The sequence below is a fragment of the Colossoma macropomum genome, unplaced genomic scaffold (genome assembly GCF_904425465.1).
Source record: "Colossoma macropomum unplaced genomic scaffold, Colossoma_macropomum, whole genome shotgun sequence".
Classification (NCBI taxonomy): domain Eukaryota; kingdom Metazoa; phylum Chordata; class Actinopteri; order Characiformes; family Serrasalmidae; genus Colossoma; species Colossoma macropomum.
In genome coordinates this window covers 12,245,653-12,260,783 of record NW_023494805.1, presented here as the reverse complement: position 1 = coordinate 12,260,783, position 15,131 = coordinate 12,245,653, and the positions used below count along the sequence as shown (strand labels likewise).

At 35.3% G+C, this 15,131-nt stretch overlaps 2 protein-coding genes and 1 long non-coding RNA gene across 3 annotated transcripts; all 3 read left to right on the top strand.

The window, feature by feature from the left end:
- Nucleotides 1-1,290: 1,290 nt before the first annotated feature.
- Nucleotides 1,291-5,716, top strand: LOC118826134 (immunoglobulin kappa light chain-like). Its single transcript, XM_036597021.1, has 3 exons — nucleotides 1,291-1,603; nucleotides 1,737-2,087; nucleotides 5,712-5,716. The coding sequence occupies exons 1-3, from the start codon at nucleotides 1,291-1,293 to the stop codon at nucleotides 5,714-5,716; spliced, it is 669 nt and encodes a 222-aa protein (XP_036452914.1).
- Nucleotides 5,717-9,866: 4,150 nt separating this feature from the next.
- On the top strand, nucleotides 9,867-10,545 carry LOC118826509. Its single transcript, XR_005008755.1, has 3 exons — nucleotides 9,867-10,007; nucleotides 10,093-10,147; nucleotides 10,304-10,545. It is a non-coding gene; the product is annotated as an uncharacterized LOC118826509 (long non-coding RNA).
- A 16-nt stretch (nucleotides 10,546-10,561) lies between these two features.
- LOC118826133 lies at nucleotides 10,562-12,982 on the top strand. Its single transcript, XM_036597020.1, has 6 exons — nucleotides 10,562-10,600; nucleotides 10,659-10,674; nucleotides 10,757-11,107; nucleotides 11,341-11,448; nucleotides 11,576-11,601; nucleotides 12,857-12,982. Exons 1-6 carry the CDS (start codon nucleotides 10,562-10,564, stop codon nucleotides 12,980-12,982), a joined length of 666 nt encoding a protein of 221 aa, XP_036452913.1.
- The last annotated feature ends 2,149 nt before the right edge of the window (nucleotides 12,983-15,131 follow it).

Below are 15,131 nucleotides of genomic sequence, written 5' to 3'. Positions count from 1 at the left end.
CCCCCATGGACCCTCACAGAGCAGGTACTATTTGGGTGGTGGATCATTCTCAGCACTGCAGTAACACTGACGTGGTGGTGGTGTGTCATAGTGTTATGTCTGATCGGTGTATGTTTATTGATTTTACACATATGTTGATGTTCTTTCACAAGAAATACATCACAGTCTGCAAAGTACTTGATATTGTTTTTGCACTTTGTCGTATTTATACACTAAGGCCTTTCATGCACTAATGTCTTTGCACTGTGTGTATATATAAATATGTGTATGTTACCTTTCAGAGTAGAAACACTGTAAGTGGTATGGTAACTTCAACAGTATTTTTTCAGTACGTTTAGTTAGTGAACAGAGTTATATTCCATTGCTGTCTTAAAATCAGACTTTTTTGTTTTGTTTTTCTATTTTAAAAAATGTACAAATATGCCTTTTTCATCAGTGTTATAGCTTGTAGGACTAAAAATAATCTAAACAGTATGCTTTTTTTCCTACAGTGTCCATCCATTCGCCTGTCCATCCGTCCGTCCATCATTTTGTAACCATTACAATAATTAATGGATATATTTGAAGAAACTTGTGACAGAAACTTGTATTTCAAAACTTTTTTTTTCTTTGGTTAAGCCAAGTTTGTAACTCAGTAGTAGTGATTTGCTCATAATGTTCTATATATAACCTGTTGATGTGAGTGGTTGGGGCTCATTCCAACTTCCTGTTAAAGCAGCCAATCAGCTTTCAGAACAGAATTATAAAGCGGCTCTTGTAGAAGGTTTAAGTGCAGAGTGACAGAGTAGACTTTTAAGTACAGAGTGAAGTTTTAAGTACAGAGTGATGCACACATATTACCTACATCTCAAAAGATTCTGACGATCAAAAAGTGTAAGTAAGTGTAAACCACCTAGATTGAGCTTTGTACAGTAATGTGTGTGTGTGTGTGTGTGTGTGTATGTATATAACAAACTATAATAATATATAATGTTATATTGTCTTTCAGGAGATACGTTACTTGAAGAGATTTGCAATGAATCCATTTTATGTAACTGTTTTGCTCTCATCAGTATTAGGTATTTTAAGTATTTTCTTTAAGTAATTACTCTTTCAGTGTTGTTTTTTTTCTTTTCTTATCTTTTCAACATTGATGTTCATTATGTGTACTTTATGGTAAAAGCACATGGATTTCAGTAGTGTCTGATGTACAACTTTAAGTGAAATTAAAATAAGTTTTAAAAGAGCTTCACTTTTGTTCGTCTTCTTTCAGGTAGCTCCTCAAAGATTGATGTTCCATGTTTAGATGGGATGAAGTTTATTCAGAGCGGGCAAAGCATCACTCTGAACTGTCCTTTTGCGACTTTTGATGCAGTAACAACTGCATGGCTCAAACAGACTCCAGGAGAAAAGCTTCTTCTCATTGCTGCTGCCTTTCGTGCTACACCAGTCAAATATCATAATGGTTTCAACAAGAGCGGCCGCTTTAATGCATCAAGAGAAAAAAGCAGTTTTACTCTGAGTATCTCAAATGCAGAACCATCTGATTCAGCTACATATTACTGTTCAGTCGCAGATTTTTCAGACACTGCATTATTAGGCTGTACAGTTTTAGTCCTCAAAGGTAGGTGTTCGTCTACTACAGTCTGCTTTTATTAAATAACACCAATCTTGAAACTCAGTTTTTTTCTACATTGTAGACTGTATATCTCCATCTATATCTCACTCAATAATCAGTAACACTTTCCTCTCTTTAGGTTCATCTTCAAGTCTCTCTGCTGTTCTCCAGCCTCCTGTATCAGATCCTGTTGAACTGGGAGGAGATACAACTTTGCAGTGTTCAATACTCACAGATACGTCTGCAGGAGAACACAGTGTGTACTGGTTCAGACATGGATCAGGAGAATCTCATCCAGGAATCATTTACACTCATGGAAACAGGAGTGATGAGTGTAAGAAAAGCTCTGAGACTGATTCTCCTACACAGAGCTGTGTCTACAAACTCCCCAAGAGAAACCTCAGCCTCTCTGATGCTGGAACTTACTACTGTGCTGTGCTCACGTGTGGAGAGATCATCTTTGGGAACGGAACTAAGCTGGACTTTGTAGGTAAGAGCAAATTTTTAGAATGCCTTAAAACATCAAGCCCTAAAGGTGTACCATACCTTTACTAAAATACATTCTCTGTATGAAAGATGCTATTATGATACTACAGCTCTAAAATGTTACAGATGTCAACTGATAAGTAGGAGGCTTTCAAAAGTAGAACTTTTAGATGTGTTTAGAAGGATGGTTCCAAGAATGATAAACTGTAGATGATCCTGTTATGATTTTTTATAATGCTGAGAAAGAAGTTATAATAATTCTTTTTATTTGACGTGGTGATCAAATGTCACAGATTGGTAATAAGTAGGTAAAAATGTTAATAATATGGTAACAGGTTATACTAACCTATAAATTGTATGCTAATATTCTAGTTGTTATTAAAAAGTAAATTAATAATTGTAGAGGTAACTAGTTGGTAATAAAGTATACAATTTTTATTTTTTTTTTATTTTTAATTTATAGAGAAAGGACTTCCAGCTCTTATAGCATAATATCTGTGTAATCAATATACCATCCCAAATATTTTAAATCATTATACAGTTTTAGAGTTAGTAGACTTATTACGACAAACACATTGAAGTAGTTCTGCTAAAATTACATTGTATTAGTGCCGTCAAACACTAATTCATTTCTTTGTTACCTATAATGGTCAGGCTCAGGATGATGTTCAGACACAGCTACAGGCTACATGGTATTGGACCTGTAAAATGCAAAATTATTATTATTATTATTATTATTATTATTATTACTATTATTATTACATTTTATTACTTGTTTGTTATTGTTATATCCACTAGCATATTATAAACTAACAACCTAAAAATATCATATGCGTTTTCTGTAAAATATAACTTGTTGCCATAATATTACCATATTATTACCCACTTATTACCAATCTGTAAAATAAAGTGCTACCCAGATAACTTATGAGGAAATTACTATACATAGATAAATGCAGTGTTTCATTAATCATGTAATAACTTTTAATTTAATAACAAAAAAAAAAACTTGAAATATTGAAAAAAAAAAACATCCTGAAATGCTTTCTGGCATTTAGCTTATAATATTTCAGTCCACACAGTTTAAGGTAAAATTGAATGACATGACAGAAATATTTAACATAACAAGTGATTCTTAATGTTTGAATGCTAGGATATATTATTATGATTTTATTTTTCTTGAACAACAGCCATTTTTGTATGTAATACTATTTTATTTCCCATTCATTGATGATCTTGATTAAACTACTAAAATTATTACATTTCTAATTATTTATTTATTTTTGTAATAATAGAGAAAGGTGCTTTGGACCCAATCATTCTGGTTTTAGCAGCATCAAACATCATGTCCATTCTCGTGGTTATATATCTGTGCAGAAAATCACACAGATACCATAAAGGTAAGTTTTACCTTTGAAACTGATGATCACTTTTAATCATTGATGAATGTACTTTTGCAAGCTGTTCAATAATGTTTTATATTTGAATGATTTCTGTTATTTGGTTATTTGTTGAAGGTGCTGCTGAAGCTCACATAGTTAAAGTTTCCCAGGTGAAAATTTTACTTTCTATTAACTTTTCTGCTAAACTCTATAATCTTGCACTTTGTTCAGCTAGTTAGCAGGAAAACTTGTTAAATGCAGTTTATTAAAGAGAGTCTCTTTCTGCAGGCCACATGTGATGAAGCTTTCAACTTTGCAGCAGGAAGTTTCAACACTGAACCACAGCAGGTTAAAAAGACTGAAGTGTATTCCAGGGTCATATATTACCAACAAAACTGAATTTCTAAAGCTTACTGAAACGCAGTGTTTACTGATTGAGGCATATGGAACTTTCTAACAATGCCATGACTTTCAATTTAAATTGATCATTCGTTTTTTTATGTATTGTTAAAACAGATCATAAATAAAACAAGATACAGAAATACAGATTTTGCTGTGTGAGAGTGTGATCAAATGGCACTGCATTCTAGTACATTCCAGTGTCACAGAGAACCGCAAAAATCTGAGAAGACTTTAACACTGACCACATGCAAGCTGATTTACCTCTACTTCTACTTCTACTTTTAACGGTTTGCAACCAGGGCTTGTAGGCTACAAGTGCTAGCAGGCTATACTATACTATATAGTAGAAGCATTGTAAACACTGGTAGTCAGATTCATAGTACTGGCACACACAATCAAAGTAAATCTATAATCAAAATCCATGTAACATCACAAAGTTATTCTTAATAAATATAATAAAGAACAACTAATGAATTTCATGCCCAAATGAATGCAGAGTTTTAATAGGATGTGCTTGGTGGGGGGTGGATGGGTGGGAGGATGGAATCAAAGTGACAAACTAAACACATTCTATTCTGTGAGTGGCAATGAAATGTATACACAAATGAATTTAATCCTCTAACTGGCCAGGGCCCACCAGCAGGCCCAAAGTTTTATTACATATAACCTGAGAATAGATCAACCAGTTTGCACTGGTCCCTGTAGTTACTAAATAATAAGTCTTAATATATAATAAGCCTGGGATTTTTAGGGGTTAATTCTAAGTAATGTACACTTACAAGATATAAGCTGACATTTACTCTGCTATTCATGCCTTATTTACGTTGTAATCTGTCTGGTTACAAACACATGATAAGTATTTTGACACTGTCTAAAAAATGAACAAATGAACACAGCAGTTGTCATTTACACTGTTAATGATGAATGACCAATAGAAATAGTCTGAAATGGCACCAAAAGTTAAGTTGTTGTTGTTGTGTGTGTGTGTGGGGGGGGGGTGGCAGAAGTGAAAAGAAAGTAATATTAATCACAAGTTTAGCAGTTTTTATAATAAATGTGAATTCTTTATGTTGTAATTGCCAGCAAACAGTATTTGAATGACATCAAGGCACAGAACAGTGAAAATAAATGATAAATTATAAATGTATTTATACATTTATAAATTTATTTATAAATTGATACATTTATTTATAATTATTAATTATAAATTATACATTTATTTTTACACAAAAGTATCAACAGTCAGTATATATTTACTGTGTATATAAGCTAAATGACTGTTTGGCTAAAACTGTGTGTGTATGTGTGTGTGTGCGTGTGTGTGTGTGTGTGTGTGTGTGTGTGTGTGGAAGATTAAGAGAGTGTTTGCATGTGTCTATAAGAGAAGGGTGAGAATTGCTGTCTTTGTTATAGCGAGTACCCAGTAAGCAAAACAAAATTTAAATGAAACAGCACTGTGTGCTGAAAGTGATATTCAGGCCTAACAATAAAGCAATGTGTGTCAAATCAATCACATGCAAATATATAAAAAATTAATTTCCTGCTTGCAATTAGGTCTAGTGTGCATGGCGTTTCAGTTCAGTCCTTGCAATTCATTGCTGAAATGGGGGGGGGAATTCCACCGCTGTTCCTCAGTGAATGAAACTAAATAAGTCATCCAGGATCACTGGGAATCATCTTTCTGAGTTTCCAATCAACAATCAGTGAATGAGAATGTTTGATGTTTGAGAATGTGAAATGTTAATCAGACATCTAGAGCAGTGGTCCTCAAACCGGTCCTCAAGGACCCCCAGACAGGCCCCATTTTTCCCTATCCCTTTAATTTTGTCTCATCTCTCATACAGAGTAGTCAAATTAGGCCTCCCTTAAAAAGTCTGCCTACAGCAGCCAGATCGAGAGAGAAGTTTCACTGAGGAGTAGTTTTAGCATTTAATCACATAGTTACTGAGGGCTTCCTCCTTCCTGTCCTTGGATAATTTTCTTCGAGTCTTGGCTCCTCCCTCTGAGGACACAAACAGTTGGCAACGGTTCAGAGGCTGAGTCATTCAAAAGTAAACATGGGGAGGGGTTCATCACTCTTTGAATGACTATGCAAGCAAATAGTGCAACAATTCAAGAATAATGTTTCTCAATGTAAAATTGCAAATAACTTTTGCTTTCCATCATCTACAGTACATAATAACATTAAAAGATTCAGAGAATCTGGAGAAATCTCTATATGCAAGGGACAAGGCCAAAAACCAGTATTTGCTGGCCATGATCTTTGGGCCTTGCATTAAAAACAGAGGAAAGATTCTGTAGAGGAAATCATTGCATGGGCTCAGAAACATTTCTGAAAACCACTGTCTGTGAAAACAATTTGTCACTGCATCCACAAATGCAAGTCAAAACTCTAAAATGCAAAGAAGAAACCACATATAAACAGGACCCAGAAATGCTGCCACCTTCTCTGGGCCCGGGCTCATTTAAAATGGATGTTAAAAAGTGTGCTGTGGTCCGACAAATCAACATTTGAAATTCTTTTTTGGAAATTATGGACTCTGCATCCTCCGGGATAAAGACTACTCAGCTTGTTATCAGTGCACAGTTCAAAAGTCAGTATTCATGATGGTATAGGGGTGCATTAGTGCACATGGCATGGGTGACTGGCACATCTGTGAAGGGACCATTAATGCTGAATGGTATACACAGGTTTTGGCAACATATGCTGCCATCTAGATGACGTCTTCTTCAGGGAAGGCCTTGATTATTACAGCAAGACAATGTCACACCACATTCTGCATGTATTACAACAGCATTGCTCCATATTAAAAGAGTCTGAGTGCTAAACTGGCCTGCCCACAGTCCAGACCTGTCACCAGTGAAAACATTTGGCACATTATGAAATAAAAATTACAAAAAAGGAGACCCTGAACTGTCGAGCAGCTGAAATTCTATATCAATCAAGAATGGGAAAACATTTCATTTTCAAAACTACAACAGTCGATCTCCTTTGTTCCCAAACACTTTCAGAGTGTTATTAAAATAAGAGGTGATGAAACACTGTGGTAAACATGACCCTGTCCTAGAACGTATTGTTGGCATCAAATTCAAAATGGGCATATATTTTCCAAAAAACAATAAAATTTCTCAGTTTCAACATTTGATATGTTGTCTTTGTAGTATCTTCCTTTAAAAATATGACTTACATGATTTGCATATCATTGCATCCTATTTTTATTTACAATCTGCGCAGTGTCCCAACTTTTTTGGAAATGGGGTTGTAAACACACACACACACACACATATATATATATATATATATATATATATATATATATATATATATATAATATATATATATGTGTGTGTGTGTGTGTGTGTGTGTGTGTGTGTGTGTGTTTACAACCCCATTTCCAAAAAAGTTGGGACACTGCGCAGATTGTAAATATATGTGGTATATATATATATATATAGTTTGCAGTTTGATACCATTTCCATGGCTGCAAGAATTTAAAAAAGGGATAATGGGTTATTCCATGCCAAGTCACATAGAATATTACCAGGCTTTATGTGGCCTTTAACCCTAAAGTTTTGACATTATACTAGATAGATATAGATGGATTAAGAATTAGGGACTTGGGTTTACCAGAGACAGGTACATGAGGTACTGTGGGATTAACTGTTCATTCATTTTATGCGTTTACATACAAAGCCAGACAGATTAATACACTTTACATCTTAAACACCTGATTAAAAGGAACAGCCATGCGATGTGCAGATGTTAATGTGCATGGTAAATGTGTAATGTATCATGCCCTTGAATACTGATTGATCCTGTAACATTATGGATCATGTGACTGCAGATGTGTGGTGCTCTCAATGGCACAGTGATTATTGTTTTGCCTATGGATAGAGTCTGCAATCTTTAAATAATGAAGGAAAAGCATCACAAAGAAAGGGTTTTTGAATCAGATAAGTGCAGTCAGTAGTACAAACTTTTTTTTTGTTTTGAAATCTTGCACTGCATATCATTGTTATTAAATAAATTGCTATGTTCTTGCCTATTTCATATTTACACCCAGCTTCAGTGTGTTGGACAGGGTGGTGAGCAGCACTGGAGTACATCAGGGAATTTTCATGTCTTCATTTCTATCTGCCCTCTACACAGCAGACGTCCAGGACAAGACCATCTCATGCAACTTGCAGAAGTTTTGTGTTCACTCTCCCAATTCGAAGATGTATCAGTGAAGGAGATAAGTAAGAATTCAGAAGGCTGGTAGAGGACTTTGTCTTAGCATGGAAAATTGTCTTTTGCTTAAAAGTAACCAATACAAAAGAATTGGTAGTGGATTTGCAGTGTGTTAGAGCAGCGTCAGTTCTAGGATTTCTATAGGTGGGGCTACAATTGTCCATAATTCCTGTTCTGGGGCCAAATAAAGCCTTTACAAAGTGCTTTAGAATTATCTCCTACTATTTCTAAAAAAAAAAAAAATGTTAAGTTACTAACAAAAAAGTTATGTTACTAAGAACATAGCATCTACCACACAAAATGGATCTAGCTCATTACATATTTTACACTCAATAGCAGATCTGGTAAAATATCTCATCACAAGCCTAATCATTTCACTATTATGACATGCAAACTCATGAATACTAAAGTTCAGAAACAACCCCCCTGTAGGGGGATTAAGCAGCTTAATCCTGTAGGAGACAATTTTAGTCATTCAATACAAAAATGAAGCACTCTGAAAATAAAATACAGGAAAACAAGTCAATGCTGTAGAATGATTCAGTTCACAATTTTGTTTAACAATTTTGCAATTGGAAGTCTTTTTTTATTGCTTTTCAGGTATTTTACTTACTTGTTAAAATATATTGATTACCACACCAAGGTCAAAAGGTCAAAGTGTATAGGATTTGCCAGACAGCTCCTTTTGAACCCCCGTTTTCAGTATTTACTCCTAAATAACATCTTAAAAACTCTGCCCACCATATGTGTTCTAGGTGCTAGAATGTCCATACTGTGTTGATTAGGTGCTTGGACCCCGATGATCACTAATGGCAATGCAATTTGTAGATGGTTGCTTTGCTGTCATAGTGGTAATGGCAGTTTGCAGAAACTGCAGCCACTGTCCAAAAGCTATTTCAGAAAAAATCATACATGTGATAATGAAACTTTACAGAAGTGTTCCCCTCTTTTCATTTCCTAAACCTGTCAACTTCTAAATGTTTATAACAAAAAAATAAAATACTCTAACTGTACACATGACCACAATCTGCCAGAGCAGGCCTTCTTTATGGAGGCTTAGGTCTTCCAATGTGTGACCAAGCTACCAGAGTTATTCTATCAGTCTGTCTAGCCCAACAGTCTTTTCTATGTGATGATCTGCTTGGGGAGCAGTTTCACTGCAGGGGAAGCCAAATAACTTAAATAACTGATCTAAAAACCCAGCAGTATTGCAGGTCTGACTCTGGACTCACTGGAGGCAGTGACAAAGAAGAAGATGAGAGCAAACCTGGAGAACATTTTAAATAATTCTGCTTATCCACTTCATAGTGTGACAGTCAAAAGCACCGACGAACCTCCAGCACATTCCACCAAGGTGCTGTAGGAGGCGCTTTTGGGGATCTTTTCTACTGCCTGCCTTCAAACTACACAATGCAGTGTAGCACCTCAACACCAGTCTGTCAGAAAAAAAACATATTTTCCATACAAATAAACAACATACCACAGACACACGTTCTATAATCTAAGATGCTCACTCTAATTATTGCAAAGAAGTGTCTGGTGAGCCTTGACAGTATTTCATCATAGTAATGTGCTGCCCTCATGTACCCTCACTAGTACATTCCCATTACAGTTTATTGACACCACAATAATGAAATGAAATGTGTCAAGAGATAACCTGCAATCTTGAGATGTTTATTTTGGTGTGATTTCTTTGGATAAACCAGGTTTGTAACTCAGCTGCATATTACATTCTATATTTATACCCGTGATGTGAGTGGTTGGGGCCAAGTTCAACTTCCTTTTATAGCAGCCAATCAGCTTTCAGCACAGAATTATAAAGCTGCTCTTGTACAAGTTTAAGTGTAGAGTGTAGAGATGCCCACGTCTTGTCTACGACTTAAAAGATTACTCCTGTCCTACAAACACTGTAAGTAACCACGTAACATAAGCCTAAAATAAAATGAATACATAACTGAATACTAATACTATTCTTTTTTTCTATTTTTCTTCAGGAGAGTTTAGCAATGATTTCATTGTATGTAATGGTTTTGCTCTCATCAGCAGTAGGTACTGTTTAAGTGTTGCTTTTTCTTTGCTTTTCAACATTAATGACGTTAATTTGTGTACTATGTACTGAAAGCACATGGATTCAGTAGTATTTAATGTACAGCTTTTTAGTGAATTTAAAATAGTTTTAAAAGATTTTCACTGTTGTTTTTTCAGGTAGCCCTTCAAAGATTGACATTCCCTGTTTAGGTGGGATGAGGTTCATTCAGAGCGGGCAAAGCATCACTCTGAATTGTCCTTCTCTCACTTTTAATGCAATAACAACTACATGGTTCAAACAGACTCCAGGAGAAAAGCTTCTTCTCATTGCTTCTGCTGTTCGTTCAACTACAGTTAAATATCACAATGGTTTTGACAAGAGTGGCCGCTTTAATGCATCGAGGGAACAAAGCAGTTTTACTCTGAGTATCTCAAATGCAGAACCATCTGATTCAGCTACATATTACTGTGCAGGTGCAGATTATTCAGATGCTGCATTATTAGACTGCACAGTTTTAGTTCTCAAAGGTAGGTGTTAGTCTACTACAGTCTGCTACAAATCCTTCTACATTGTTAACCTGAAATCTACATCTGCATCTCAATCAAAATTCACCTTTTTTCTCTCTTTAGATTCACCTTCAAGTCTCTCTGCTGTTCTCCAGCCTCCTGTATCAGATCCTGTTGAACTGGGAGGAGATACAACTTTGCAGTGTTCAATACTCACAGATACGTCTGCAGGAGAACACAGTGTGTACTGGTTCAGACATGGATCAGGAGAATCTCATCCAGGAATCATTTACACTCATGGAAACAGGAGTGATGAGTGTAAGAAAAGCTCTGAGACTGATTCTCCTACACAGAGCTGTGTCTACAAACTCCCCAAGAGAAACCTCAGCCTCTCTGATGCTGGAACTTACTACTGTGCTGTGCTCATGTGTGGAGAGATCATCTTTGGGAACGGAACTAAACTGGACTTTGTAGGTGAGAACAGATATTTACAATCCATTTTAATAGTCTCAAGCCAAATCCAGAGAAAATGATATCATTATGATATATACATATTATATAATTATATCAGAATATCTGCAATGCAGTAATAATGTAATGTACAAAGATATATGATGTAAATGACTAATAATATGAATATGTGATGTTTGAATTACATTAATCAGAAATTATGATTCAATTATCAAAATTTTTCCTGTTTATTGTAGAGAAAGGTGTTTTGGATCCAGCAATTCTTGGTTTAGCAGCATCAAACATCATATTCATGGCTGTGGTTTTATTTTTGTGCAGAAAATTACACAACAGTCACTATAAAGGTATGTTTTATGCATATGAGGCTGTGATTTGATTGTTTAGTTCTTATTACTGTTTAATGTAATTTTCACATTTTTTCTACATATTTTTTTTAGTATGTTTAAATTATTTACTTATTTTATGTTGAAGGTGTTGCTGAAGGTCACATAGTACAAGTAAATCAGGTGATTATTTTATTTACTTCTATCTTTTTTTTTTACACTCAAAATACAAAAACTTTGTAATTTTATTGTGGGTTCCAAATGTAAAATATGTCACTATAAATCAACATTGGATTGTCTGGTGAATATCCAGTAAGATTTATTTTGTTTGTGAATTTAGAATGTACAATTATTTGTAAAGGTTTGAATACCTCTAAAAATTATGTTTTGTTGATTTATGTAAGTTAATACATCCTGTACAGAGAAAATACACAATATGTTACATTCAGCCAATAAATAGTAGTTCTGTATTAAAATGTGCAGAAGTCTGTCCTCTGTAGAAGATGTGGTAACATATTTTCAAATAGAAAATCAACAAAAGATGTGACCAGAAGCGCCCAAACGTTGTCTTATGAGTGTGCATGAATTATTATAAATTAGTAGTGTCAAATGTATCATGTTATTAACGTGATAAATTAACATCACTATGTCTTTTAACACCTTCAAATCATCCATATAATGATCCAGCCTAAGTTGAGCTGCTCATGTACTGTAACTTGCCATGATTGAGTCCTTGACCGCAGCCCTCTACTTTCACTGAAAAGCTATTAAATAGCGAATTCTAGTGATGGCTGTTTTGATAAAACCAAAGTGTTTTCTATCTATTATCATGCCGTAAATTTGTGTTTATCACTTAAGTTCATTGAGTTTGAAGCATCATCACAAGCAAAACCTGCTAGTGCAGCAGTATCTGTAAGATCATTAACATTATCACCAAAGGACATATTCAGCAGACTAACACTGGACTTTGCTCACTGAAAAGCTGTAGATAAATCAACCAATAGCAAAATAACAAAAGCAATAGCAAAGTGGAAAGCAGATTAGGGTCAGGGTAAGGCTGAAAGTATTAAATACATTCCGATGATGCTTATTTTATAATTACATATAGATATAAAAAAAAAGCACTGGGTTTTACATGGAGTAAAGACTCTCTATGAGAAAATGTCAGCATTTACAACAAAAGTGACTGATTGTAATAAACATATAGTAATGTGTTTAATTGCAATTAATTATTTTAATCATTTTATGGCCCCAATGTTCATATTAAATGTAGTACTGATTATAAAGTGTACATCTAAACTTTAAACTTACTATTGCCTTTGTGTTTATCAGTCATTCTAATTAAAAATATTGGAGCTTGGTTTATCACACATTCTGAAATGTCATGTTATTCTCTATGTATAATATATTTGATTGTGTGGTCTATCAGGCTGAAGATACTGACGTCTTGAACTATGCAGCTCTAAGCTTTGCTCAGTCTTCCTCCTCAAGAAGAAGCAGAACAAAGAACAGCAGTGATCAGCCTGTGTACGCACAGGTAAAGACCCATCAGTAGAAACAACATCAGAGTTACAATCAAACCTGGAAACCTACTGTCATCATAACTACTAAACTGTGCTCATTTCACAAATGTTACATAATGTCATGATTTATAGAAGTTCCTGTATTTCTGTATGTGTCGGTTTTCCCATGTGATAACTACATTTAGTTTCATTTTGCTATAATAACAATATATATATGTATATATATATATATATATATATATATATATATATATATATATACATACATATAGTTGTTGTTTGTATCTATGTGAATAGTTGAATATTAAAATTTGCTGATTTCACAAATACTTTACCATTAAAAAAATGTGGTCATTTGTGTATTTATTCATTCATTTCCTGTAAACTATGACACATTATTTTATAGCTTTTTGGCTTCAACTACTAAGGATTTCTATTATTAAATTCATGCAAAATGATGAACTTCTACTCCAGTTAGATTTTTAGTGATGAATATTTAGAGTTTATGCCTCGTGGTTGGGGAAATCATGCTAAATGTAACTGGAGTTTAACTGTTGGTGTGTAAGAGCAGAGAAATAAAGATTTCACCCTCAGTTCCCCACCTCTGATTTAAGCCCATCTGAACAGTGTTGTTGTGCACTAATATCAATGAAACACATCTATGGGCCATCCACTGATGAAACATATTGGGGTTCAAGCATAAGAGACTTCATTACTGGGGTGAGAATGTCAGAAAAAGTTGGTCACAAAGGCTGCCTGCTGAAGTGGCTTTCGTGTCTAAAGTGACCTCTGCATGTAGATCTGTAGGAAAAACATCAGTAAACAGGAAATTGTGGTATGAAAGTGCACTTCACTGTCTGTGATGCTTCTGCATTAGTGCCATATGTAAGTAAAAGCAGAAAAGCAACTGTTCCTCAGGCGACTGAGAATGTCAGTGACGGATGTCAGCACGTCTCCCCACAACTGCAAAGGTCACTGGTCATGGATTAGCCCCTGCCCTGCACATTTTAGTGTTCCTCCTGCTCCCAGCACACCTGTTGAGAGGGTCCCGTGGCTCTATTATGATGTAAGAAGCATTTCGCTGGAATAGATTGGGTCGATTTGTCCCCTTACCGACCAGGGTCACTGCAAATCAATACAAATTATGATCAGACATTCTGTATGATCATCTTTATCTTATGACAAAGACTTCTACCCTGATAGGAGTGATATCTTCCAGGATGACAATGCCCCTTCCCACAGGGAACAAGGCATCACAGAATGGTTTGATGAGTATGAAAATGATGTAAATCATATGCTATGGCCTTCACAGTCACCAGATCTCAACCCAGTTGAACATCTATAGGAGATTTTGGATTGACAAATTAGACAGCATTCTCACCATCACCATCATCAAAACAACAATTAAGGGAATGTCTTTTGGAATAACAGTGCTGCATACTTCTAGTATAGTTCCAGAGACTTGTAGAATCTCTGCCAAGGCACAATGAAGCAATTTGTGTTGGCCTAACATCTTACAAAAACACTCGGTTACTCTTATTTTTCTTTAAGTTGTCACCTTTCTGTATGTAACATAATCCAATAAGCTGCTTTTTTCATACATGTGACGTAGGTGTACTTTGTGTATCCAATAGCCTTTCTTATTCTAGGCTTTTATTTTCTGTTGGCACTGTTGTTCCTGTTATTGACACATATATGTACATGTATATGTATTGTGGAATGTGCCAGAAGAATTCAGATGCTTGCAGTTAAAAGGAGAAAAAGAGGCTTTACTGTTAAAATAAATATCAGCTTCATGGTCAATAAACAGGTGTGGGTCAAATCCAAAAAAGACAGCCAACACAAAAAGACAAACATAACAGAAGGCAAAACAGTCCACAAAGGGTCAGGCAAAAGGCAGAGTCGATAAACAGGCAAACATGGTCATACACAGGAATAATAATAAACACAATAGAACACTCAGTAGATCTAGATAGATGCAATACCTCACAACTAGTCTATGCTAAAGCCTGAGCTTATATATTAAACTACTATGGTCACATGACAACAGGACAGGTGAACAGAGTTAGTATTCTGGTGACTGGGAGTGCTGGCTGGAGCACGAGGAAAGGTCAGGAGTCATGTGAGGTATATAGGAAGAAACCTTGAGAGGAACCAAGACTCTAAAGGGGAGCCCATCCT